Here is a 26058-nt window from a genome sequence, read left to right as displayed (position 1 = left end):
TTTATCCTGGTTTCTACGGGCAACCATGAAGCTGCTGAAGAACTGTTGTAATATGAGCTCTTGACAGAGTAGGAGTTACGACCCGAGCTGCAGAGTTTTGGAGAAGTTGGAGTTTATGAAGGGACCTTTTAAGGAGACCAAATAAGAGGGAATTGCAGTAATCAATGCGGGACGTAATAAGACTATGGACAAGGACGGCAGCAGCATGGGGAGGAAGGAAGGGGCGGAGTCGGTTAATATTACGCAAGAGGAAGTAAGCAGACCGGGTTATGGAATTAATGTGAGACTGGAATGAAAGAGTATTATCAAGTATGACACCCAAACTCTTACCCTGAGGGGAGGGAAGGGTGGGAGAACGTTCAATGTTAATAGAAAAACTGTGGGATTTGGTTAAGATAGATGGTGTACCAACAAGTAAAACTTCAGTTTTATTACTGTTTAGTTTGAGAAAATTGGAGTAGAACCAGGATCTAATCTCAATAAGACAGTCTGAGAAGGAGGAAGGTGGGAGGGATGAACTGGGTTTAGAAGAAAGGTAGAGCTGGGTGTCATCGGCATAACAGTGAAAATTTATATTATATTTTCAGAACATATGACCAAGAAGGAGCATGTAAATAATGAATAAAAGAGGCCCTAATACTGAACCATGGGGCACACCAGCAGAAACAGGACAGACTTGAAGACTGGGATTTAAATTGCATAAACTGAGTGCGGTCTGAGAGATATGAGGTGAACCAGGCAAAGGGGGTGTGACTAATGCCAATGGAAGCTAAACGGTTCAGGAGAATATTGTGAGAAATGGTATCAAACGCCGCACTAAGATCAAGAAGGATGAGGATGGATAGGAGACCAGAATCAGCTGCCATCAGAAGGTCACTGGTAATCCTTAACAGAGCAGTTTCTGTTCTATTACAGATTATGGTTATTGAGGTGTAAGTGAAGCTGGGAGGCGACAACTAGGGGAGATTTACGGAGCCCCCCAGGGGACATGGGAGAAAAAAAAATTAGGGAGGAAAAAAAAAAATTAAGGAGAAAAAAAAAAATTAGGGAGAAAAAAAAAAGTTAAGACGGACTTTTGCGAGATCTCGCAAAAGTATTGCGAGATCTCGCAAAAGTATTGCGAGCGCTCGCAAAAGTATTGCGAGATCTCGCAATAAGTATTGCGAGCGCTCGCAAAAGTATTGCGAGATCTCGCAAAACTCCAACAATGGCGGCAGCTACTTAGTTGTAATATTACTCTTTCTGGGTCACAAAATACACTTTTAAGATATTTTGAGGCGTGAATGTAGTTGTGTAAACGTCAGATACCTGCTCGGCTTACAAGACATCACATATTTGAAAAAGAGCTCCGACGTTTTTGGAGATCTGACACCCACTAGCTCGAAGCTAACGGGAGGTCGAGACCTACTACAGCCGGGAGGAACACCGCTCTCCCGGCACATCGTGCCTCGACCTCCCGGTCGGCTTCGAGCTGGCGGCCTCCGAAGAATGCGGCTAAAACTTTTGCGAGATCTCGCAATACTTTTGCGAGCGCTCGCAATACTTATTGCGAGATCTCGCAATACTTTTGCGAGATCTCGCAATACTTTTGCGAGATCTCGCAAAAGTCCGTCTTAATTTTTTTTTCCTCCCTAATTTTTTTTTTTCCTCCCTAATTTTTTTTTTTTTCCTCCCTAATTTTTTTTTTCTCCCATGTCCCCTGGGGGGCTCCGTAGAGATTTGATATAGGGCGAAGATTATCAAAGTTATTGGGGTCTGCACCATGATTTTTGAGAGTTGTAATAAAAAAAGCCATTTTCAGAGATATGCAAAATAATATTTATATTCAACAACTTAAAAAAAAAACAAAAAAACAAGTTGTATAAAGCCTATAAATAGACTTCCAGAGTGGAAAGCAGTGCAAATAAATGCAAACACAGCTTCATGACACTCATCTTTTATCAACATCAGTGCTAGACTGGGACAAAAAATGGACACGGGTTTTTTGACTAGAGACCGGCTCACCAGGTATTATAGGAAAAGCCATAAAGCCTTTGAATGGAAACAGACGCTGCTGTGACAGTGATTTACAGTCTTGTTGGTATATGTATGATTTCTATACATTTTACATCAGATTAAAACTTTGGTTGTAAGATTCAGATAATTATTTATTAAAAGCGAGACATTTTAAATGAGAATAAGAAAGAAAAGTATTTCTTTGTGCCCCCTTTTCCCTGTTAATGCCCTACCTGCCCCCCTGGCAACACTTTGCTAGACCCGCCCCTGCACAGTTACCAGCTGTCAGCTACTTAGAAAAGGATCCTGGTGTTATTTGTGTCTCAGAAACAGTTCATAACTTCCCTTCAACTCATCCATGTCACCTAAAAGGTAAACCTGTTTCTCCATCACCTGTTCAGCTCTGATGATCCAGTAAGGACATCTCCTGGTTTCATCTTCATGTTTCCCTCTCACCACATATCCAAACCGACATCATGACCAGCAGCTTTACAGCTGTGGCTCCAGCAAACATCAGCTGATACTAGAAATTAATATTAAATAAATTCTAACAACAGCTGATCAAGCTTAAACGTGCTGCTGTTGTTTAGCGCGACATCCACTGGTTTCCTCTTTCTGGCGCAAAGTGGGCGATAAACAAACAAGAGAGAAAAGGAGATCAGCTGATCATTGATCAGTTTTATGATTGAAGTAGCAACAGGAGAGGGAGGGGAGAGAATGAGAGAAGAAGAGGCAGCTGTGCAGCGTAAAGACAGAATAACTCCAGCTTTGTGTCTTTTTTTTTCATTCTAGCTGAAGTACGGGACCATTTGTGTTCCTTTTCAACTCAATAGGGAGTTATTGTAATTGGTCCAGCCCAGAGTCCATCATGACCAATTGACCAACTTACCACCTTTCATTGTTTATACTGTTACCAAAAGCCAAAACAAGACAAACGAAAACAAACAAAAAAAAACTTCGGCCCATAAAAATGAAAAATCACCATCGGCCCACTGGGCGGCAAGTCCCGCTGTGATCAAGATGGATGTCAGTGTAAGCTGTTTCTTAACACCCCATATTCCTGAAGCATCTCTCAAAGAACACCCTGAAACTACGTCCATGTCCTGAAAACGCTCCACATCCACACTAGTGTTTTCAGTCGTTTTCACAGAGTTGTGCTTCCATATTGAAACGTCTGAGAATGCTTACATTCCAGTAGTGCGCACGCGTGAAGCGGAATAAGATTCGGCCTGCCTCATTTCTGTCTGCCGCTTATTTACTTTCCGGCTCGTTGAAATGTCGCAGCAAAAGCTCGAGGAAAAGCACTGAGTTTTTTTAAATGGACTAACAATGAGGTGGAGTTGTTGCTGCGAGTAACACAAAAGTAGAGCAGGGCGATATGGCCAAAAATATATATCACGATATATATTTGAAAAATTGCGATAACGATATAACTGACGAATTTCTGAGAGACAAAATACAACTCCACAACTTTACTAGCGCAAAAACCCCCCCAAAGGCATTTCCAGTAGAAATTGGCTGACATATCCTGAGCACAACCATGTATAATATCCACTCCTCCACTTCTGTACCATTGATTCATTAATGCTGTATTCTAACACAGCTGCTCTATTCCCATGTTGTTGCAGTATATTAATGACTAACCTGGTATTGTGGATGGATTATCTCAATTTTTCTCCTGACTGAAGTTTGGTCCGTTTACAGCAGGGGTGCCCAATCCCGGTCCTCGAGAGCTACCGTCCTGCAGCTTTGTTCCCACACACCCGAATCAAATGAATGGCTTGTTATCAGGCCTTTGCCAAACACGATGGCATCCTGAAGAGGTAATCAAACCATTTGATTCAGCTGTGTTGGAGTAGGGATGCATCTAAAAGCTGCAGGATAGTAGCTCTCGAGGACTGGGATTGGGCAGCCCTGGATTACAGCATCCTGCCATGCGATTGCATTTGTCTCTAACCATCAGGAACCTTCACGTTAATTTTTATCAAGTGGAAAAGTGTTAGTGTTCGTCCTCCAGCTTCACTGTTTATGCTATGCTAACATAGCTGTGTCGCTAGCGATCACGTAGCACATCATTATATACCAGCTAGCCCAACTTCAGTAACCCTACAAACGTCACTGCTGTTTAGTTTTCTGTCTTCATTTATGTTGGAAGTGACAGCAGAGCTGTACGTTTGAATTTTTTCAGAAATCTCTCAGCTATATCATGCTTAGGTAACTAGCGAAACTAGCGAGCTAACTTCCGCTAACTTCCTGCTAACTTCTAACTCAGTTAAATGTAATAATAATAATAATATCCATCCATCCATCCATTCGCTTCCGCTTATCCTTTTCAGGGTCGCGGGGGGCGCTGGAGCCTATCCCAGCTGTCATAGGGCGAAAGGCGGGGTACACCCTGGACAGGTCGCCAGTCTGTCGCAGGGCTAACATACAGGGACAGACAACCATTCACACTCACATTCATTCGCACATTCACACCTAGTGGCAATTTGAATTATCCAATTAACCTATCCCCACAAGCTGCATGTCTTTGGACAGTGGGAGGAAGCCGGAGTACCCGGAGGGAACCCACGCAAACACGGGGAGAACATGCAAACTCCACACAGAAAGGCCCCGGCCTGATGGTGGAATTGAACTCAGGACCTTCTTGCTGTGAGGCAACAGTGCTAACCACCGTGCTGCATATAATAATAATAATAATAATAATAATAATAATAATAATAATAATAATAATAATAATAATAATAATAATAATAATAATAATAATAATAATGGATTGGATTTATATAGCGCTTTACAATACCACTATTCATTCACTCTCACATTCATACACTGGTGGAAGCAGCTACAGTTGTAGCCACAGCTGCCCTGGGGCAGACTGACAGAAGCGAGGCTGCCATATCGCGGCCTCGCTAATACATTGTTTTCATGGATGCCTGGATGTTAAACTTCATAGTTACACCTGGTAAAGTACCAATGCTGATCGTTTTATTAAAGATGAAAGAATTTAGACAGTTTTTAACTCTCCGTTTGACTTTGGGACCTGAAGGGGATCTGAAGAGGATTGAGTTTTGGACCCAGATTACTCCCAGATTTACGAGCACAAAGACAGGTTAAAAGGCAAACTGTAAGAAAGGGAGCCAGAGTTTATTAATTGTTAATAATAACGACAAATACAGCAATAACGACGGCCCGCTTGCATGTTCTACAAAAAACTGTGCTTTGCTGTGTATCTGACAGACAAACACCAACCAGTGAAGTTGCACCATTTTTAAAAACTAATTCTGGTTCATCCGTTTCACTCAACAATCCGCTTTCCCCCTTCTCGTTCTCCGTTGCCGCCGTGCTTTTTCGGCCGTGTGCATATGAAAACAAAGGCACTGCGCATGCGCGTTTTACCCATATTCTATCGCGATATTTCATTTTCTTATCGTTGCCTAACATTGTACCGGTATTACCGTGAACGGTATATGGCCCAGCCCTACACAAAAGTAAAAAGTTGCCAAAGCAAGTAAGAATTAAATAATCTGGAGCATGTACAAACTGATATTAATCTTTAATAGGGCTTTCAAAATTGAGAGCAGAGAAAACAACTCCTGTATAATGTCATCCGCTATCTTTGTTTAATTGGTCACATGACTGCATCACGTAACTAAAATGCAATCATCATTTTTGAAAGTCTGCATTTTCAAGTGTCCACACTGCGATGGGACAGCTCAGTTCTGAAATGTATGCGCTTTCGAGAGTGTTTTCAAAACACTGCATTTTCCTTGAGCAAAAACGTCGTCTCAGTGTGGACAGGAGGCCAAAACTGAGAGAAAACGATGTGTTTTCAAACGAAAACGCATTAGTGTGGACGTAGCCTGAGAGACACAGTCAAATGCCTTCTCCAAATCCACAAAATACATGCAGACTGGTTGGGCAAACTCCCAAACACCCTAGTTCAAACAAGGTGACAGCAGTAGCAACGGCATTATTCTGCAATAGTTGTGACAGTAGCCGAAGTAGTGTTTTCCCTATACATTTTAACTTAAATATAACAGCATTGCTTAAGACTTTAAGCTGGGATATTGTGAGTTGGGTTTTGAACCACTTACTTTAAGCATTTTCCTCTCACAGGGAGAGCAGATAGTGATGCTCGGTTGATTCATTTGTATACTTTTGTGTTGTACATCCCCAACTACTAGTGCCACACTCGAAGTGTGTACATGTGGACATAAATCATTGGAGGTTGACACACAACTCTTGCACTCAGATGTAACTAGGCTTGGCTTGTAGTTGTGGGAACGTAAATGCATGGCATTCCTATACCGATGATGTCCCAATATGACACTTTTATATGATATAAACATTTATACTGGTAGTGTCACGGACAATATAATAGGGCAGTGAGCTGAACTCTCTTATTTTCTAGAGTTACTCTGATGAGCTGTGTTAGGTAGATTCGGGAATATCTACACACTCACAGCATGTGGATTGTTTGTATGGACTCTCGTGCTCACTGTACTCTCTGTAAACTGCCACTGTGGTTCCTGACACCTCAGCCACTTCACACCTCCTCCACTCACCCTGCTCACTACTCCCCACCCCCAACCACATCACCCAGTACACATCCAGATGGATCCAGCTTTTCTCTCTCAACCATACGGGTTAGGAAGGAACTGAAGAGGATTAAAGCCAAGAAGGCAGCGGGCCCAAATGGCATCAGCTCAAGGGTTGTCAGGTCCTGTGCAGATCAGCTGGGTGGGGCGATGGAGCACATCTCGTGTTGTACCAGTGCCAAAGACTCCACATCCCAAGGACATCAACAGCTACAGGCTGATGGCTCTGACATCCCATCTTTTTTTTCTTTTTTTTTTTTTCTTTTTTTTTTGGCCTGTCCCGTTTGGCTCTTTTGCCATCAGAATTGTTGTCTAAAGGCAAAGAAAGATGCCCAACGGATTTACTTTACCAAATTGACCATCCCAGCCTTGCCGTAATGGTCCATTTGATTCACCTTTTATTGTTTATTTTATTTTCACTTACTGAATACGGGACAGACTTGACTGGGGGAAAGAAGGGGAGAAAGAAAGAGGGAAACAGAAACAGCTGAGAAGAGGGACGGGGAGAAGGGCAAAAGACAAAAACCAACAGAACGGGCAGAGAAAAAAAATGCATATATCAATCACCTGGATCACCTGCTGAGAAAGAAAAAAGAAAGCAAGCAGAAGAGAACAAGAGTAATAGAATAAACAACATCACAATGATATATGGGAATATGACAGTAAATACTAAATGTTAAACATTATTGTGCAGCACATAAGATCAACAGAACACAGTGTGCTTTGAGGTAGGAGCCAAAAAGGGTGCAGTTTGTGGGTGTGATCACCCGTGTGTACACCTGTGAGCATGGACACGCTTGTTTTTTAAAAGGTTCCTTCATGTAATAATCTGCTAGAGGGTGTGGGGGGGCCACAGCCCCGTCCTCTCGGGCATGAAGCAGGTGTGGAGGAGATCAAAACTCCAGACATCCAGAGGCCCCCAGAACACAAGAGACCAAGGAAGACCAACAGAGGGGCAGCTGCGCCACTGTCCCGGAAAGAGCTGAGGAGAGTCCCAGATGAGGGCTCACTCAGCAGCCGCGGAGCAGAAGCCAGGGGGAGTTGCAGTGACGCGCCCGTGAGCTCCGCCGGCAGCCAGCTGCGCCTGAGTGACCGAGCCCCAGGCCGGTCACTCAGGCTGACATCCCATCTGATGAAGACCTTGGAGTGGCTTGTCCTGGCACAGCTTCGCCCCCTGGTGAGCTCATCACTGGACCCACTTCAGTTTGCCTACCAGCCTGGCATCGGAGCGCATGGTGCCGTCATTCACCTCCTATATCGTTCCCTCTCTCACCTAGAGACCGCTGGCAGCACTGTGAGAATCATGTTCTTTGATTTCTCCAGTCTCCTTTAACACCATTCTTCCCACAGTTCTGAAGGATAAACTGTAGAACTCAGGAGTGGACCACCACCTCACTACCTCCCACTGGAGACATGTTCTCTGGAGTGACGAATCGCGCTTCTCTGTCTTGCAATCTGGTGCATGAGTTTGGGTTTCCAGGAGAACGATACTTGTCTGACTGCAGTATGATGTGGGGGTGTTTTTCAGGAGTTCAGCTCAGCTCATTTGTTCGACTAAAATGAATTATTAATGCTTCAGCATACAGAGATATTCTGCTCCCAAGTTTGTGCAAACGGTTTGGAGATGGCTGGTTTATGGAGTAACGAGAAAGTAATATAACATGTTTCTTTTAAGAAAAATGAGTAAAGTGTTATACAGGGTGGGCCATTTATATAGATACACCGTAATAACATGGGAATGGTTGGTGATATTAAAGTCCTGTTTGTGGCACATTAGTATATGTGAGGGGGCAAACTCCTCAAGATGGGTGGTGACCATGGTGGCCATTTAGAAGTCGGCCATCTTGGATACAACTTTTGTTTTTTCAATAGGAAGAGGGCCATGTGACACATCAGACTTATTGGTAATGTCACAAGAAAAACAATGGTTTCAGGTCTGAAGCACAAACGGAAGCCTAGTTATTTATATACTTGCTCTCTACGTCACACCACACTTTAAGTTTCGATCAAACAGCCTAGTTGGTTTCACTTTCTTCTGCAATTACCATGCTTCTGCAAAAGCATGCAGTTTCCTGTCAGCCTACAACCTAGTTTTACACTGAAGTCTGGGACTCTCATAAAACACACTAATCAGCATTCAGATTATATATTTTATTTCCTAACACTAGGCTCCAGGGATTCAGGGGGAAAAAGCTCACCTTCAACAGATGGTAAAACCTGTGGTTGGTATCCAAGGGAGGACAAACTGACATGAGAGAACTTTTGACAGGGCAATGAGATGAACAGCTTTGGGAAATTGATCTTTTATGTTAAGTATTACCATATTGCCAGAAGAGAGTGGAAAACCAGTGACAAAATCAAGTGCAATCTGGGACCAAGGGTGACAAAGAGTTGGGGAAGGTCTGAACAAACTTGCATAAGGAGAGCTGGAAGACTCTTCTTGTGCACAGACAGAGACTGCAGAGACGTATTCGTGGACATTGTTAATCAAGGCAGGTCACTGGAACAAACGTTGAATGAAGGTTATAACACAGTTGATTACAGGCTGGCAGGTGAATTTGGTGGTGTGTGCCCAGACAGCAGAAGGGATATAGAGGCAACCCTGTAGATTTTTCATGGGGTCTGGTTCGGTCTGTTAAGCTTGTGGATGGCAGATTCAATCACCCATGTGAGGACGCCAATGATAAATGAGGAAAAGAGGAAGACTGATTCTGCTGGCAGAGGTGGAGAATTTCCTGGAGAGTGTCTGGTTTGATATTCCTAAACAGTATGAAAAATAGGGCCCATCTGACTTGTTAGGCATTGAACCGGTTAGCTGACTGGAGCTAGGCCAGGTTTTTGTGACCTGTCTGATGAAGGGACCACCCCCTCCAGCCAGTGCCTCCACCCTTCAAGAGCGATCTTGATGGCAGCAACTCTTGGTCTCCTACATCATAGTTGCGCTCTGCAGGGGTAAGATGACGATAAAAGACAAGAATGCATTTTACTTTCTTGCTGCCAAGAGAGTACAACTCCCATGCTGGAGTTAGAGGCATCCACTTCCATGATGAACTGGCAGGAAAGATCAGGTTGAGATAGAATGGGAGCTGCGGCAAAATGTTGTTTTAGATGGTCAAAGGCAGTCGGGCAGAGGGGTTCAACTGGTAGGAGATTTTAGTGGAGGTGAGTTGGGTTAAAAGCAGGGCGTTCTTACTGAAATCCCTGATGAAGCTACAGTAGAAGTTTGGGAAACCTAGGAAATGTTGGAGTTGCTTTTGATTCTGAGAGACTGGCCAATAAGTTTCTGCTGGGTCTGGTTTGAGTTGTCCTTCCAAAATATAACTAAGGAATAAAACGGTGACAACCTGGAGTTCACATGTCTCGCCTTTGACAAAAAGTTTAAGTCACTTCAACAGCTGCCTGGTTGTAGATGGTGAAGAAACACTTGCTGCAAAACATTCCTAAGTGACCTCGCCCAATCAATGAAAAAACCAAAATCAAATTTAAACGTGCTTTTCCAGACTATCCAAGTTTATCATCATGTTTGGCAAATGTACTGCTGAAAAGAAAAAATAAGGAAACACTTAAATCAGCAATATATATAAGCTTTCAATTAATAAGAATTTTGGTTCAAAACATTAAATATTATCATTTATTCCTCATCACAGAGGAACCTTTTCGAAACTCTATGATGCTATTCTGTCTTTTAGTAACCACTCTAATGTTAAGCTTAAGTGTACACGGGAAGGAGAACTAGGAATTCAAATACATGAGGAGTCTTGGAAACAGGCTATAGCGAGAGTACGATCTTCCACCTCCTGTGCTTGTCTTGGACTTATTCAATTTAAGGTCATACACAGGGTGCATTTCTCTAATTCTAGACTTTCTGAATTGTATCCAGAAGTGGAAAATAAATATGATAAATGCCATGGTTCTCCTTGCCACCTTAGCCACATGTTTTTTCTGTGTCCTGAGCTACAAGGTTTCTGGACAGGGTATTTTGCTATTATGTCAACTGTTCTTGGGGTAACTCTTCATCCTTGTCCTCTGATTGCTGTATTTGGGATTCCTGTTCGCTCACTTACACTTTATTCCACACAAAAGGATATTATTGCCTTCACATCCCTATTAGCGAGACATCTAATATTGTTGCGTTGGAAGTCTGTTAAGTATCCTACTATTTCCTTAAGCTTAGGCTTAAAGATGTCATGTGTCTGTGAAGGTTCTCAGTCTTTGCAAGCTCCTTTGACTTAAAGATGTCATGTTTTTTTTTAAAACTTGAAAAAATTAAATATACGTTGCACAGCCAAATTTTTTCACAAGTGGCAACCCTTTATCTCTTATTTTGCTAGTATAGAGGTATTGCCTGTTTAAATGATAATGTTAACATAAATAAAAGGCAAAATGTGAACTTAGACTAGACTGATTGACTAAACTGGGAAAACTAAAACACAAAACACAGGGAAACGAGAGAACTAGACCCTGACACAGGAGACAAAAAGACAATACAGACAACATGACAAAGGACTCGACACTGTTGTAAAACAGGAAGCACAGAGATACACGGGCTTGACATAACATCAGGGACATAGAAAACGTAGATGGAGCACGGACATAACTAAGAAACTAATACACACAACATGACAGCTAGGGAGAAAACACATAACAGATGACACAAGGGGAACCAAGAGGAGACAGGACACAGGACAAAGACACCACTGAGACACACAAAGGGGAAGGGAGACTTAGACACAGGGGACCTGAGTTGCACACTGAAGACACGACACCAAAACCAACAGACATGGAAGGAAATTAGACAAGAACTAAATAGAGGAACTGAACTCAGTATCAACAGAACTAACTGAAGACTAAACAAATTAGAACATAATAATACAAAAAACATGAAATTCAACATGCTGGGTGAAAAAGACCCAGAACCATGTACTGTTGAAAAAATGATCAGTAGACCTGTCCATATTTGTGATTGGTCAGATGCTGCCATGTGAATCTACAGCTACAATACCTGTAAAGCATTTATTTGTGCATTTGACTTTATAGTCCTGTCATTTATTTATGTTGCTCTTCCTCCCTCTCGAGTGTATCTGAAAGACAAGCTGAGCCAATGTATTCAGTCATTAAATGATCTCTCTCTCTCTCTCTCTCTCTCTCTCTCTCTCTGTCTTTAATCATTATCTGCCTCGTTCATTCTCCCTTTACATTACATATTTTTATATCTTCCCTATCCTTTTTCTTTCTCATGCCCATTCTTCTACGTTCACTTCCTTCTTCACTCTCCTTTTTATAATCTGTTCCTGTAACTTGTCTTAATTTCCCATTTCCTCTTTACTTCTTTCTCCACTCTTTTCTTTATTTTCCTCATACCTTTCTTCATCTCTATTCTTATGTTTATTTCTATAATTTCTCCATTTCCTTCCATTTTGCTTTTAATTTTTCTTAAATGTAATTTTCCTTTTCATTTTCTCATTGTTTTAATCTCCGTTCTTTCTTCTTTCCTATCACTCCTCTTCTTTGTACTAACATATTCTTCATTATTCATCATCCTTTCATAAATATTGTTGTTTTTTCCATCTGATTGCATTGCTTTGTTTATTCCTACCTACCCTTCCTCATTTCCCTCTTGCATACCTTTCTTTTTCCGGCTACTATATTTTGCACTTTAACGCCTTCCCTCTTGCTCTTTCTGCACATATCCACAACTTCACTTGTGACTTTCATTGACCCTGCTTCCACCCTCCTCCCAGTCTGCAGTAGTGCTCCCATAAACATGAAGGTGCAGCATGTCAATGGCAGTGCTTTGGTGGTGCGTTGGGCTCATCCGGAGGTCACCTACCACTCACCCATCCAGCATTTCCTGGTATCTTACAGCTGGACGGCCCATGATGACAGCTACGAAGAGACCCACCTAACGGATGCCAAACACAAACTGGTGAGTCTTTGAGGGACTGCAGGGTTGGAGCCACATTATAGGTGGATGCTAAGTTTTAACTAGAAAAATTTGCATTTCCTGCAAAAATGCTGTGTAAAGTGTGCGTGTTAGTCCCCATAGGGAAATAGTTCCTCTGCATTCACCCAGTGAAGCAATGGGCAGCCACCAGTGCAGCGCCCGGGGAGCAGTGTGTAGGGACGGTACCTAGCTCAGGGGTACCTCAGGGTAGCCGTTCAGTGGAGTCGAACCCCCGACCTTCTGATCATGGGGCCACCACTCTACCTACGGAGCTATCCCTGCCCCATGGATGCTATAACGCTGAAGCTGTTTGCTGAAAATAGCTGAAAAAGATGAAAAGTTTCAGGGGTGAAAAAACTGAAAATTCTTTTGAAAAGGGGTGAAGAAGCTGAAATTTGTGTTGAAAAGAGTTTAAAAAGTTTAACTGTGAACTGAAATATTGTTGCCATAAGCAGGATTTGAACCCGGGCCTCCCGCTCCGAGAACGGATGCTCATCTCACTGAGCTAAAACACAGCTTGACCCGGCAACTAAAATCAATGACCACACTGACAATGTGTTCCATTTATCTCAATGGGCAAAAAAATTGCATATAAAATTCAATATCTCAAAAAGTATAGAAGTTATGAGTACCAAAAGTCATACCACACATTAGCAAAAAGAGCAGAATTTTTTAAAGTTTGAACATAGTAATTTTAATAAAACATAGTATTTCTTCCAAATCACAGTATTTCTGGTAAATCACAGTGTTTGTGCCAAATCACAGTATTTGTACCAAATCATAGCATTTGTGATAAATCATAGTATTTGTGCTAAAACATAGTATTTATACTAAATAATATTTTTCCTGCCAAATCGTAGCATTTGAGACATTATTTGTGATTTATGATTTACATGGAATACTTTGACTTAGCAGAAATACTATAATCTAGCAAAAATACTACAACATAGCAGAAATTCAGTCATTGAGCAGAATTACTAAGATTTAGCAGAAATACCACGATTTGGCAGAAATACTAAACTTTGGCACAAATACTTTAATTGAGTAAAAGTATTATAAGATAGTATTTCTGCTAAATCATTTTATTCCTGCTATGTATTAGCAGAAATACTGTAATTTTTCTCAAATACTATGAAATAGCAGTAATACTATGATTTGGCAGAAATACTACATTTTAGCACAAATACTATAACAAAGCAGAAATACTATGACTTAGTAGTAATAGTATAACATAGCAGATATACTATGATTTTGCAGACGTACAATGTTTTTGCACAAATACTACAATTTGGGAAAAATACTGTGTTTTAGGACAAATACTGTGATTTGGCACAAATACTATGATTTTGCAGACATTCTATGTTTCTGCACAAATACCACAATATGGCACAAATACTAAGATTTGGGGCAACCGTGGCTCAGGGGGTTGGGAATCGCATCTGTAACCGTAAGGTCGCCGGTTCGATCCCTGGGCTCTCTGTCCTGGTCGTTGTGTCCTTGGGCAAGAACTTTACCCTACTTGCCTACTGGTGTTGGCCAGAGGGGCCGATGGCACGATATGGCAGCCTCGCTTCTGTCAGTCTGCCCCAGGGCAGCTGTGGCTACAACTGTAACTGCCTCCACCAGTGTGTGAATGCGAGAGTGTATGAATAGTGGAATTGTAAAGCGCTTTCGGTGCCCAGAAAAGCGCCATATAAATCCAATCCATTATTATTATTATTTGGCACATATACTATATTCAGCACATATACTATAACATAACAGAAATATTAATTGGGCACAAATACTATGATTTGGCACAAATACAATGATATGGCAGAAATACTGCATTTTACCACAACTTCTAAGATTTGATTGAAATACTATGATTTAGAAGAAATATATGACTTTGTACAAATACAATGCTTTGGTTTGAATACTATGATTTGGTATAAATACTATGATTTAGCAGAAGTAGTATGATTTAGCAGTAATACTTTAACATAGTAGAAATATTGATAGACACACACATACACAGAGAGTAAAGGGAACAGGAGCTGTGGAGAGTCTGGGCTTGGTATATGTAGGTCAGTCGAATTAGCTGCACCTGCTGTAGTCAGCCCTTACACACACAGACACAGAGAGAGGTGTGAGTTTTCTTCAGTGTATTTCTCACATTCAGGATTCTCCTCGAACAAATGGCCATAATTTCCTAACCGTAGAGGCTAGAATGGTCATTCTAACACCGTTTTGTTCAGAAGAGATGGGGGAATCTTCAGGTCTTCATAATTCATAATTAAAGTATAAATTATTAAAGATATGTGACTTGTAACACACTGTAACTGAGTCGAGGCGAAGCAAAAACTGCCTTGACTTGCCCTCAAACAACGTTTTGTAACTGTAAATCTATATGGAGCATCAATATCATTCTTTCATCATAAGAAACAGCAGGCTTTGGTGAACAGTCATGGACATTTTCAGGGCTCTGTCAAAATCCATCAAAAAGACATGAAGAGAGAAAAAAGTGCCTAATTTCCAGAGTTCGAAATCTGAAGAAATCTGAGCGACGGACGAATTTCCTACCCTCAAACAAACAAACATAATTCATGGCCAAACGGTAATAGGTGAGGAAAAAATTCTTGAATTGTGAGCGTCAGGAGTGTCTGAAGATATATTGTTTTAACTTGAGGCTATGACGATTTGAAAATGCCTCTCATTAGAGAATTCCAGCGGTGATGTTGAACAAATTCTCTATTGACTGTCTATGGAGAGTTGTCGGACTTTGTGTTGGTCTGAGGAGATTTGCTAAAAATCTGTAAATCCCACAACAATGATAGTGACATTTTCTGAAAGCCAGCAAAAATACCTACGTTTTGATGTATAATTTGTGGGGGTTGAGTGGAAATTGAGCGAGTAGCAAGAAGTTGTTCGGACATGAAGAGAAAATTCAGAAAGTTCAACTGTCCACTCTGAGTTAGTTGCATAGCAACCGTAACAACGCATATATTTTCTGAAAAATCACAATTTTGCAACTGAAAACTTAAAGAGGGATGAGATTAAAATGGTAGAAGATATGAAAAAGCTGAATCATACATGAATAGCCCAATAAGTTGAGAACAATTTAAAGTTTGAATGATTGTTCTACGTGAAAGTATGAGGAAGTAGTTAAGTTTTAGCAGAATCGTGGAAGTTTTCCATTCATTTCAATGGGACAAAAAAAAGGAAAAAAGTGTAATATTTTAAAAAGATATAATAGTTATAAGTACCAAAAGTCATAGCACCCATTAGCAGAAAGAGCAGAACAGTTTAGAGTTTGAACGGTGAAAATCGGCTGAAAACTGAGGAAGTAGTTAAGTGCCAAAAAAGCAACTAGATTATAGTGGAATAAAGAATAAAGAGAAACAGGATTTCAATAGTGTGGATGCCTGTGAGCAGCCACACAAAAATGAATATTAAAAAGTAGTGCAAGCATGTTTCATATTGCAGTTGATTCAGCAGCTACTGAATATAAGCTTTAAGATATGAGATACAAGATGAATGAAGTGGAAAAAAAAGATTGATGGCACAAAAATACATTTTTATATAAAATGGAGGGAAAGAGGGGAATAACAGTGAGCTTACAAAGTGTTTAACAACTTAATGATTTTGCTCTAGGTTTATTTAAGGTTTACTGGCTCACTGACATTAACAGCCAGTGGGTTTCAGTTACACAGCTACATGTTGTTTTTTTGTAGAACAGCACTGAGATGCATGAAAGACTGAATGTGGCTTCTTTTTTGAGGATTTGAGGAAGAATATATAGCACACATCTTTAACTACTTTAAAAAAAATTTAATTGGGTACACAAGTTTGAATTTATTGTATTATTTATAGGTTTAATGGAGGGGAGCCTATTTGCAGTGTTGGGGAGTAACGGAATACATGTATCGCCGTTACGTATTTAAAATACAAAATATGAGTAACTGTATTCCGTTACAGTTACCGTTTAAACAGGTGGTATTTAGAATACAGTTACTTTGTTGAAATAAATGGATTACACTGCGGTACTTTCCTGTTTCATTTTGTCGCGGGTCAGGACTGTTTGGGTTTGTTTGACAGCTACGTCCTGTTGTTCCAGGCGGCAGCGTTACGGTTGCCATGGTTACAGGGCGACGCTCTCTCTCTCTCTATGCGACTGTGTGTTTCCTGGGTGAGAGAGCGCCTTTTCGTTGTTGTTGTTGTTGTGCTAAGCTAACAGGCAGAATGCTACAAGCATAGCTCTAAAGAATGTAGCATCATGGGCAGTGTAGTCCGTGCTGCAGGGAGAATGGACTGCCATACACGTTATGGGTCTGTGAGCGCGAGGAGGGAGAAAAAGGGGAGTGGAAAGGTACGAGTTGTCATCGAGGAAAAACGGGAGCTGGAAGCATGTAAATATAATAATAACCACTGCAGCCAAGAAGAGTGCCTGACGAGCCCAGCTGTAAGTAAGCTATTAAGACTCAACTGTACACCGTGTTCGTGTTTTCCTCCGAAAACAATAAGTTTCGTTGGAGCAGCCTTTCAACGCCTCTCTCTGTCTCTCGCCAGAAAAGTTGACCCACACAACAAGGTAAAGCTATTTTTCGGCTACGAGCCGACAGGGACCCCGCCGTATTAGTCAGAGGTCCCTTTACTACAGTTCGGAGTCGCAGACCTTCAGTAATAGTAATAAATCACACAGCAATAGTACATTCACGTTGTTGTAAAAAGCATGATAATATATTAAGCAATCCAAAGTATTCAGAATACGTTACTCTCATTGAGTAACGTAACGGAATACGTTACAGAATACATTTTGGGGCATGTATTCTGTATTCTGTAATGGAATACATTTTAAAAGTAACCTTCCCAACACTGCCTATTTGATATAAAATCATTCACACCAGTCTAATAACACAACAGATTCTGTATATGTACTGTGTCATAGACTAGCGTCAGCTTAATAATTCATAGTCACACAATTGTCTTTGTATTTTTTTTTCTTCTTTTTTTTGGCCTGTCCCGTTTGGCTCTTTTGCATCAGAATTATTGTCTAAAGACGAAGAAAGAGGCCCAACGGATTTACTTTACCAAATTGACCATCCCAGCCTTGCCGTAATGGTCCATTTGATTCACCTTTTATTGTTTATTTTATTTTCACTTGCTGAATACGGGACAGATTTGACTGGGGGAAAGAAGGGGAGAAAGAAAGAGGGAAAGAGAAACAGCTGAGAAGAGGGACGGGGGAGAAGGGCAAAAGACAAAAACCAACAGAGTGGGCAGAAAAAAATAATGCATATATCAATCACCTGGATCACCTGTTGAGAAAGAAAAAAGAAAACAAGCAGAAGAGAACAAGAGTAATAGAATAAACAGCATCACAATGATATATGGGAATATGACAGTAAATACTAAATATTAAACATTATTGTGCAGCACATAAGATCAACAGAACACAGTGTGCTTTGAGGTAGGAGCCAAAAAGGGTGCAGTTTGTGGGTGTGATCACCCGTGTGTACACCTGTGAGCATGGACGCGCTTGTGTTTGTAAAAGGTTCCTTCATGTAATGATCTGGTAGAGGGGCAGAGGCCCCCAGAACACAAGAGACCAAGGAAGACCAACAGAGGGGCAGCCGCGCCACTGTCCCAGAAAGAGCTGAGGAGAGTCCCAGATGAGGGCTCACTCAGCAGCCGCGGAGCAGAAGCCAAGGGGGGGTTGCAGTGACGCGCCCGTGAGCTCCGCCGGCAGCCAGCTGTGCCTGAGTGACCGAGCCCCAGGCCGAGAGGCCGGGGGCACCCCACCTCCGAAGTGGCCCGAGCGAGCCCCAGGCTCCAGGCCCCGACAAGCAGCCACCAAGGAGTGAGCCGGTGTGTACAATTGTCTTTGTAGAATGAAGGCTCCTCCTCCATTTCACGCCTGCTTAATTAACCTGATTTTGTGCAAAAATGCATTTTTACTCTGCTAATAATTGCACAGTGTGTTTAATACACGATTCCCTCTGTTTTAGGTCAGTGACAATCTTGCTAACCTGTGCTGCAGACCCTTGTTGCCTCATGTAGACAACCAGGACAAAAGCAAATCTTGCATATCCTGAAAACCTTTTTCTTTTGTTTTCTGTATCTACAGTCTAGGGGTGGGGGAAAAAATCGATACTGTGTAGTATCGTGATATTTTGTTTGCTAATTTTGTTTGCTAATAATGTATCGATACAGGGACAGCAGAGCATGTTGATCAGCTCCTTTTTCTGAGCAGGAATCCTGACATTCCTTCACTGTCCAAATGTGTTTAACTTTTAATTTAAGACATGTTTTATTTTAATTAAGTTTAAAACGTTTTTATTTAATGTAAAATTATATTTTGTTTTAATGTACTTTCAAATTCTTCAGTTGCTGAAGGGGCTGCATAGTTTTCATAAATTGCATAGTTCAGAATAGCTATAATTGTACCAGATGGTTGCATTCAGTTAAGTTGGACTAGACTGTAATACAAACCGTTCAGTTTGTCAACAATAAAACTGACTGAAATGAGAGAAAGACTGAGTGTGAGACTTTATCAATATTCATTTTATCTAATATCAAAGTTTACCTTTATGTACAGAATCTGAATATCGCAAAATATTTAAAAAAAATTGCAATAATATCGTATCGTGCGTTAAGTATTGTGATAATATCGTATCGTGGGATGTATGGTGATTCCCACCTCTACTACAGTCACAGTTCAATAACGCTCTATACTAAGTTACACACTATATAGAACAACTTTATAGGATTATATTTGTTCGCAGATGTAGGCAGCTATCAGCGAATACTTATCAGCTATTTTGAAACAAAAAAAGACTTTTTATCCATAACAGCAAATGAACTGAACAACAGAAAATACAAATGCTATTTATGGTCTCCTCACAACAATGATAAGAAAAATAAACTGGGCCAATTTTGCATGTTTGTTAATACAGAGACACACATGTTAATGTGATCTCTGGTCTCCCACTCAGAGACACAGGTCTCCCCAGTGTCCAGCATTCAGAGGCTACCTGAGGACTCACACAGACATGTAGAGCCAAATACTGTCAATAAGGCCTCTGCAATGTTCTGAAGCCAGTTAAACCTGTCAGGTAGTGATGTCCAGCAGGTGAACATGCAGCTCCATGAACACACACAGCTGTGGATTCCAGCTGCTTCGTAGTTCTGCAAACTTTGACCCCACAGAGTCGCGCTTTTCAGTTCAATCAGCTGCATTTCGATGTCCTCTGTGTCCAGCCAGTTAATGCGAAACAAATCCAGCTGACAAACCTTTCTGGTTTGATCAGAAAAGAAAACATTGGTCCAAACACCTGAAAGTCCCAAAAACACATTGTGAATTCTGTCTCGAGTCTACGGATGTATCCGTGGTGCTGATGCTGCGCTGAGCCGACAGCTCCTGAAGCATTTGAAGTGTCAGAATGTGGAAATTTCAACATCGCTTGAAACAACTGCCAGCTAGCAACGTCCCTCTCAACTTGTGATTTTAGCCAATTACAAGTTGAATCTGGTAGTTGGGTTTGTTAGCTGAGATACCATCATTAGGAAGCGGCACAATTAATGTGTCTATGTGAGCTAATCTGCGATGTGCACTGATGGCCCAGCCATTTATTTTTTAATGCACCTTCTCAGATTAATTCACTGCATGTCGTGACCAGGGCTGGACTGGGACAAAAACACAGCCCGGGCATTTTGACTAGAGACCGGCTGCTGTTGTTTAGCGCGACATCCGCTGGTTTCCTCTTTCTGGCGCAAAGTGGGCGATAAACAAACAAAAGAGAAAAGGAGATCAGCTGATCATTGATCAGTTTTATAATTGAAGTAGCAACAGGAGAGGGAGGGGAGAGAATGAGAGGAGAAGAGGCAGCTGTACAGCAAAGACACAGAATAACTCCAGCTTTGTGTCTTTTTCATTCCAGCTGAAGTCCGGGACAAACTGTTCCTTTTCAGCTCAATACGAAACGCGTAATATTTTCTCTAAATAAGAGGCGATTTTTACGGGATGGTTGGCAACTCTACTAACTAACCTTATGAATAAAATAAACTATCAGTAACATCATAGCACTCTGTATAGAACCCCCGTCATGCTAGCTAGTACGCAGTACGAATTATTGTAACTGACTGTAAAAAGTCAGCACAATGAAAATAAACTCCACCTAAACTTGGTTTATATCTGACCCAGATACACTGCAGGTCATAACTTCTTACCTGAAGTTCAGTTCACCTGACACTCAGACCGCCTCAGGTCTCTGCTCCTCCTGCCTCCCCTTTCTCTCATCCACCTGCTGACATCTGTGGAAGCTCCGCCATAGCCACCACCAAACAGTTGAGTTATTTTTACACATTGGCCAGCATCTGGCCAATCCACCACCTCATTGTCCATGCTGTTACACAACAACAACAACAAAAAAAATCATCGGCCCTTTTGTGTTTTTTTTATTAATCAATAAAACTGTTTTTTAATATCTTACTGCATTTCGCATAATTCCATACTAAAGTTTAAATAAACAACAACACTAAAGCTATTCTGTTATACCTGTATGTAAAAAATACACTGCACCCAAAATATTTCATAGTTCAGGAACACTGATCAATCTAATAAACTTAAACCTACTCCATCCTCCCTATTCTGGTGTTGTAAAGAGTATTTAGCAGAAATATTAAACAACCTAACTAATAGGGTTCCAACTCCCAGCAAAAAAATATAGGGAACCCCCCCACCCTCCACCTCATGATGCTTAATCGACCTAATCAACTTTAATTTGATGCAGTGTGAAAAAAAATGCACAGAAATAAATAATTTTTCAAGAATAATTAAATAGATTCAACATCTTTCTTCAACAGAACTGCAGACTGCACAGATGGTTCCCAAAGGAAGAAGTAGTATAGCTTACTAGGGTATATTAGACTTAACAGTTACTATATACAGTAATGGACTTCTATACATTTTACAAAAGATTAAAACTTTGGGTGTCAGATTCAGATAATTATTTATTAAAAGCTCGACATTTTATATGAGAATAAGAAAGAAAAGTATTTCTTTGTGCCCCCTTTTCCCTGTTCATGCCCTATCGGCCCCCCTGCCTAAACTTTGCTAGATCCGCCCCTGCACAGTTACGTCAGCTGCGTAGATAAAGATCCTGGTGTAGAAAGTAATATTAAATAAGTTCTAACAACAGCTTATCAAGCTTAAACGTGCTGCTGTTGTTCAGCCGCTGGTTTCCTCTTTCTGGAGCAAAATGGGCCAAAAACAAACAAGAGAGACGGACTTGCGACAGAAAAGCCGATCAGCTGATCATTGATCAGTTTCATGATTGAAGTAGCAACGGGAGAGAGCTAAACCTCTCCGCTAAACAGCCACCACAAAGCAACAAAGAAAAACACAGTTCAACAGTCCAATCCCCCGGTCCAGTGGCAGCAAACACAGTTCTGGCGGCCGACCTGCAGGATGGCAAAACAAGCGGGACCTGCTGTGGGTTAGGCAGTGGCGGCAAAACAGTTCAGGTGGCCTACCTCTAACCCCTTGATGGAAACGCAGCAGCTCTGGTGGGCGGCCACGGGTCCGACAGCAGCGGCGGAACAGTTCTGGTGGCCTGCCACGGGTCCGGTTGGCAGCGCTGCTCCTCCGGTGGCCTGCCCCGGGTCCCGTGATAGCAACAGAATACTTCAGGCGGCCTGCCACGGGTCCGGTGGCGGCGGCGTCGCAACAGCTCCGGCGGCCGGCCACGGGCCTGGTGACGGCGGTGTTGGAACTCCGGCAGGCGGCCATGGGTCCGGTGACGGCAGTGTGACAGCTCTAGCGGCCTGCCACGGGCCCGGTGGCGGCAGCGTCGCGACAGCTCCGGCGGACGGCCACGGGTCCGGTGGCGGCCGTGTGACTGGTGGCGGCCGTGTGACTGGTGGCGGCCGTGTGACAGCTCCGGCGGACGGCCACGGGTCTGGTTGCGGCGGCGTTGCAACAGCTCCGGCGGGCGGTGGAGTAGAATGGCCCATAATCCCCGACGTGCTGGACGTGGACGGCATGGAGGGCGTGGACGTGGATCCTGCACACTGACCCCCTGCTCAGGCTGAGCGGGTCCCTCCGGCACGCCGATCTCCGGATGTGGCTGAGCGGGTCCCTCCGGCACGCCGAGCCGCTCTCTCGATGGTGGGCGCTCCTCCCACACGCCGAGCTCCCGCTCCGGCTCGCTGAGCTCCTGCTCGGGCAGCGCGAGCTCCTCCTGCGGCTCCCGCTTGCCGAGCTCCACCGGCTGCAGCGCGGGCTCCTCCCGCTCGCTGAGCTCCCGCTGGGGCTCGCTGAGCTCCGGCTCCGGCACGGACCCCTCCGGCTCGCCGCGCTCCTCCGGCTCGCCGGGCTCCTCAGCTGGCGGGGCTGGCTCCTCCCGCTCGCCGAGCTCCCGCTCGGGTAGGGCCGGTGCGGGTGGCGACGTAGCAGCCGGTGAAGAAGATGGCTGAGGGGTGACTGCAGGCGGATGAGATGACGGCAGCGCCACAACTGCAGATGGTGAAGCAGCGAGTGGTGTGGAGACCGCTAAATGAGGCGGCGCTAGCTGTACCGTTGGCCGGCTTGCAGCTGCGTCAGCGGTGTCACCATCCACTGTAAACAAAAAAGCAGATGGGGTGAGAAATGAAAAAGTGTCCTTATTACTCACCACAGCCGGCTCTTGAGATGTCTGGGAGGTCGGCTGCGGTGAGGAATGCCGACGGCGCGAACGTCGTTTCTGGGTAGACGTCAGGGCCGGCGTGTCGGGCTGAAGAACTTCAGACTGGCCGGGTGGGGGGGCAGCCTGGATCGGAGAGTGGAGGTGAAGGGTGTTGAGCAGGAAATCCGCCACAATCGGAAAAAGATTGTGCAACTGCTTCTCCACAGCGCACCGTAAAACCTCCGCGTGCGCTTCCAGCCACAGGTCACACAGACGATTTACTTTGTCTGTCACCTCCCTCCTGAACCTCTCCGAAAAGTCCACTGGGTCCATCTGGCAGGATCGTTCTGTCACAGTCTGGCTGGCAGACCGTGGGGAATGTTGGAGAAAGGACCCAAACGCTGGACTTAGTGCAATGAACAGTGCATTTATTTACAGTGGGGGTAAATGTACACCACGCAATAAGTCTCCAGAGTGCTCCCTCAACTCCCGTGACAGTCCATCAGCTTTGGGGCTGAGAAAGTCAGAGAATGTTTTCCCAGAGAAATCAGATGTGCTCTGGATTACCACAAACTTTGTTTAAGAAAACTCGATTTATGATGACCTTTGCACAGCAAAGTCAGATCATATACTTAAAAACGTAAATAAAAGAGCTACTGAAAATAAAAAGTAGAAAGTAGAGTCCAGAGTTGTTTTGCACTAATATTACCTAAGAAATATTATATCCCTCTCACACACGTATTCATACATATGAAAAACTAACCAAACTCACATACGTTAGTATGACATTTTTGACACAGTGTTGGACTTGACATGGCCATACATGTGTACATATACTGTATGTTACATACATATCTAAACAATAGTTCAAAATGCAGTAAACTGCTGGTTGTGAAGCACTTGTATTTATTTAACTCTCTTTCTGCACTGTGAAAGGGGGACTTGAAAAATGTGTCCTCACCTTTGGATAAATTTATTATAAAAATATTGCACATGCCTGCACATCTTTAGTAAATCGTTACAATCATTTTACAGACAGGCAAGAGAGTCCAGACTATCATTAGTATTACAGCAGATCCTTTTGTCACCATGTGAGGATGCTGGGAAGCTTCTCACTCACTAAGGTGAAGTACAAACTCACAACGTCAGATAGGAATATTGTTACGGTTTTGTTATGCTTTTATTATGAAATTCATGAACTACATGAACTACTACTACTACATGAGATGAATTGCACAATGGCAGATAGAGACAAAATACTGTTAATCTGACTATCTGCAGGTTTTACACGTTTACATACACACACAGTTACTGTCCTTCCATTTACAAAGGCAGAGGCGTCACGGTGTCATTATTTTACTGTAGTTTTTTTCCTGTGTAATAATATTCAACGTTGCTGTCAATACATTTTTCAAAAAATGCCTCTCTGTGCAAAATGGGTTTAAAAACATAAACAGCTGTGGGATCCTGTTTGTCCGTGATTTGAACCGTGGGAACAAATCGTGGCAGGATCAGCCTGATGTTATTTGTATACAGCTGTAACTTTTACTGTATAAAGTATAATATAGTATGTAATTAGGACCCTACACCACCGGGCAGAACATGTTCCCTCTAATCCTGAAGGAAAAAGAAGGAACACACATGTAAAGGAAGCACTCAAAACCTGCGGCTATCCTAAATGGGCGTTCTTAAAGTCAGCAAAGAGGCACAGAAAAGAAGATCAGACACCAGCGAGGGAGGATAAGAAGGACAGACGCAACAACATTGTCATCCCCTATGTAGCCGGTGTATCAGAGAAACTCAGGAGAGTTTTCTCCAAGCATGACATCCCGGTGCATTTCAGACCCAGCAACACGCTCAGACAGAAACTGGTTCACCCGAAAGACAAAACTCCAAAACACAAACTTAACAATGTGGTGTATGCTGTACAGTGCAGCGAGGAATGCTCAGACCTCTACATTGGAGAGACCAAACAGCCACTTCACAAGCGCATGGCACAACACAGAAGAGCCACCTCCACAGGACAAGACTCAGCAGTCCATCTGCATCTAAAGGTCAAAGGTCACTCTTTCGAGGATGCCAATATTCACATTTTGGACAGAGAGGACTGATGGTTACTCACATCCTGGGCCATCTGACCTCAGGAATTCGCATGATAAGGTGGGGCCAGGTTTCACAATGAACTCACCCGAAACTCTGGCTGATTGGGACCCACACCCAGTTTCACACCTTGGCTCAGGCGATTAGAGGATCATCAAGGGGTCCTTTTGTCCCTCTGTGGGGGGTCACTCCCACTAGGTTTATATCTGGGACTCTCCACCATTTGACCTTAGAACTGAAGAAGCTTCTCAGATGAGAGGTGAAACGTCTTCAAGCAACTTAAAGAAGTCCAGACACTTTTCTTTGCAAGCTCCTTTGAATTGTTCATATAGGTTACAAATAACAGGGTTCATAAGCCTTTTTCAGGGTCAAATTCAAGCACTTTTTAAGCACTTTCAAGGTCCCTTTTCAAACTTTTCCAGCACCCCCCGCCAAAAAAAAGAATGCATGTTTCAATTCGCATCACCTTAGTAAGACCATGTGAAAATTACGACAAATCATTCTAGGTTAACTTAAACACCTTCGTTCCCCTTTTCTTAAGACATAGAAAAACGCATCACACAAAAATACTGCAAAAGGAAACGGTCACCCTATATACATCGTGTATAAACTCAAAATGCACATTTTACTTAAAAATTAAGATGTGAAAATGTGAACAAATCAACTTGTTAGAGATATTCTTCTCCTGCTGAACCCCCCCCCCCCCCCCCCCCAAAAAAAAGAAATAAATAAGTCTTCTCATCAGATATTGATGCTTCTTTCCTGTGTGACAAAA

General features: G+C 42.7%; 1 protein-coding gene across 2 annotated transcripts in view; it reads left to right on the top strand.

The window, feature by feature from the left end:
- LOC113023072 (receptor-type tyrosine-protein phosphatase gamma-like) overlaps positions 1-26058 on the top strand; it is a 358096-nt gene that overhangs the window by 276099 nt on the left and 55939 nt on the right. For both annotated transcript variants that reach the window (XM_080301449.1, XM_080301450.1), the window contains exon 9: positions 12338-12522. In XM_080301449.1, coding sequence (XP_080157575.1) covers positions 12338-12522 — 185 coding nt within the window. The remainder of the gene's footprint in view (positions 1-12337; positions 12523-26058) is intronic.

Source organism: Astatotilapia calliptera, chromosome 5 (genome assembly GCF_964374335.1).
Source record: "Astatotilapia calliptera chromosome 5, fAstCal68.1, whole genome shotgun sequence".
NCBI classification, from domain to species: Eukaryota; Metazoa; Chordata; class Actinopteri; order Cichliformes; family Cichlidae; genus Astatotilapia; species Astatotilapia calliptera.
This window is presented reverse-complemented; position numbering and strand designations above follow the sequence as displayed.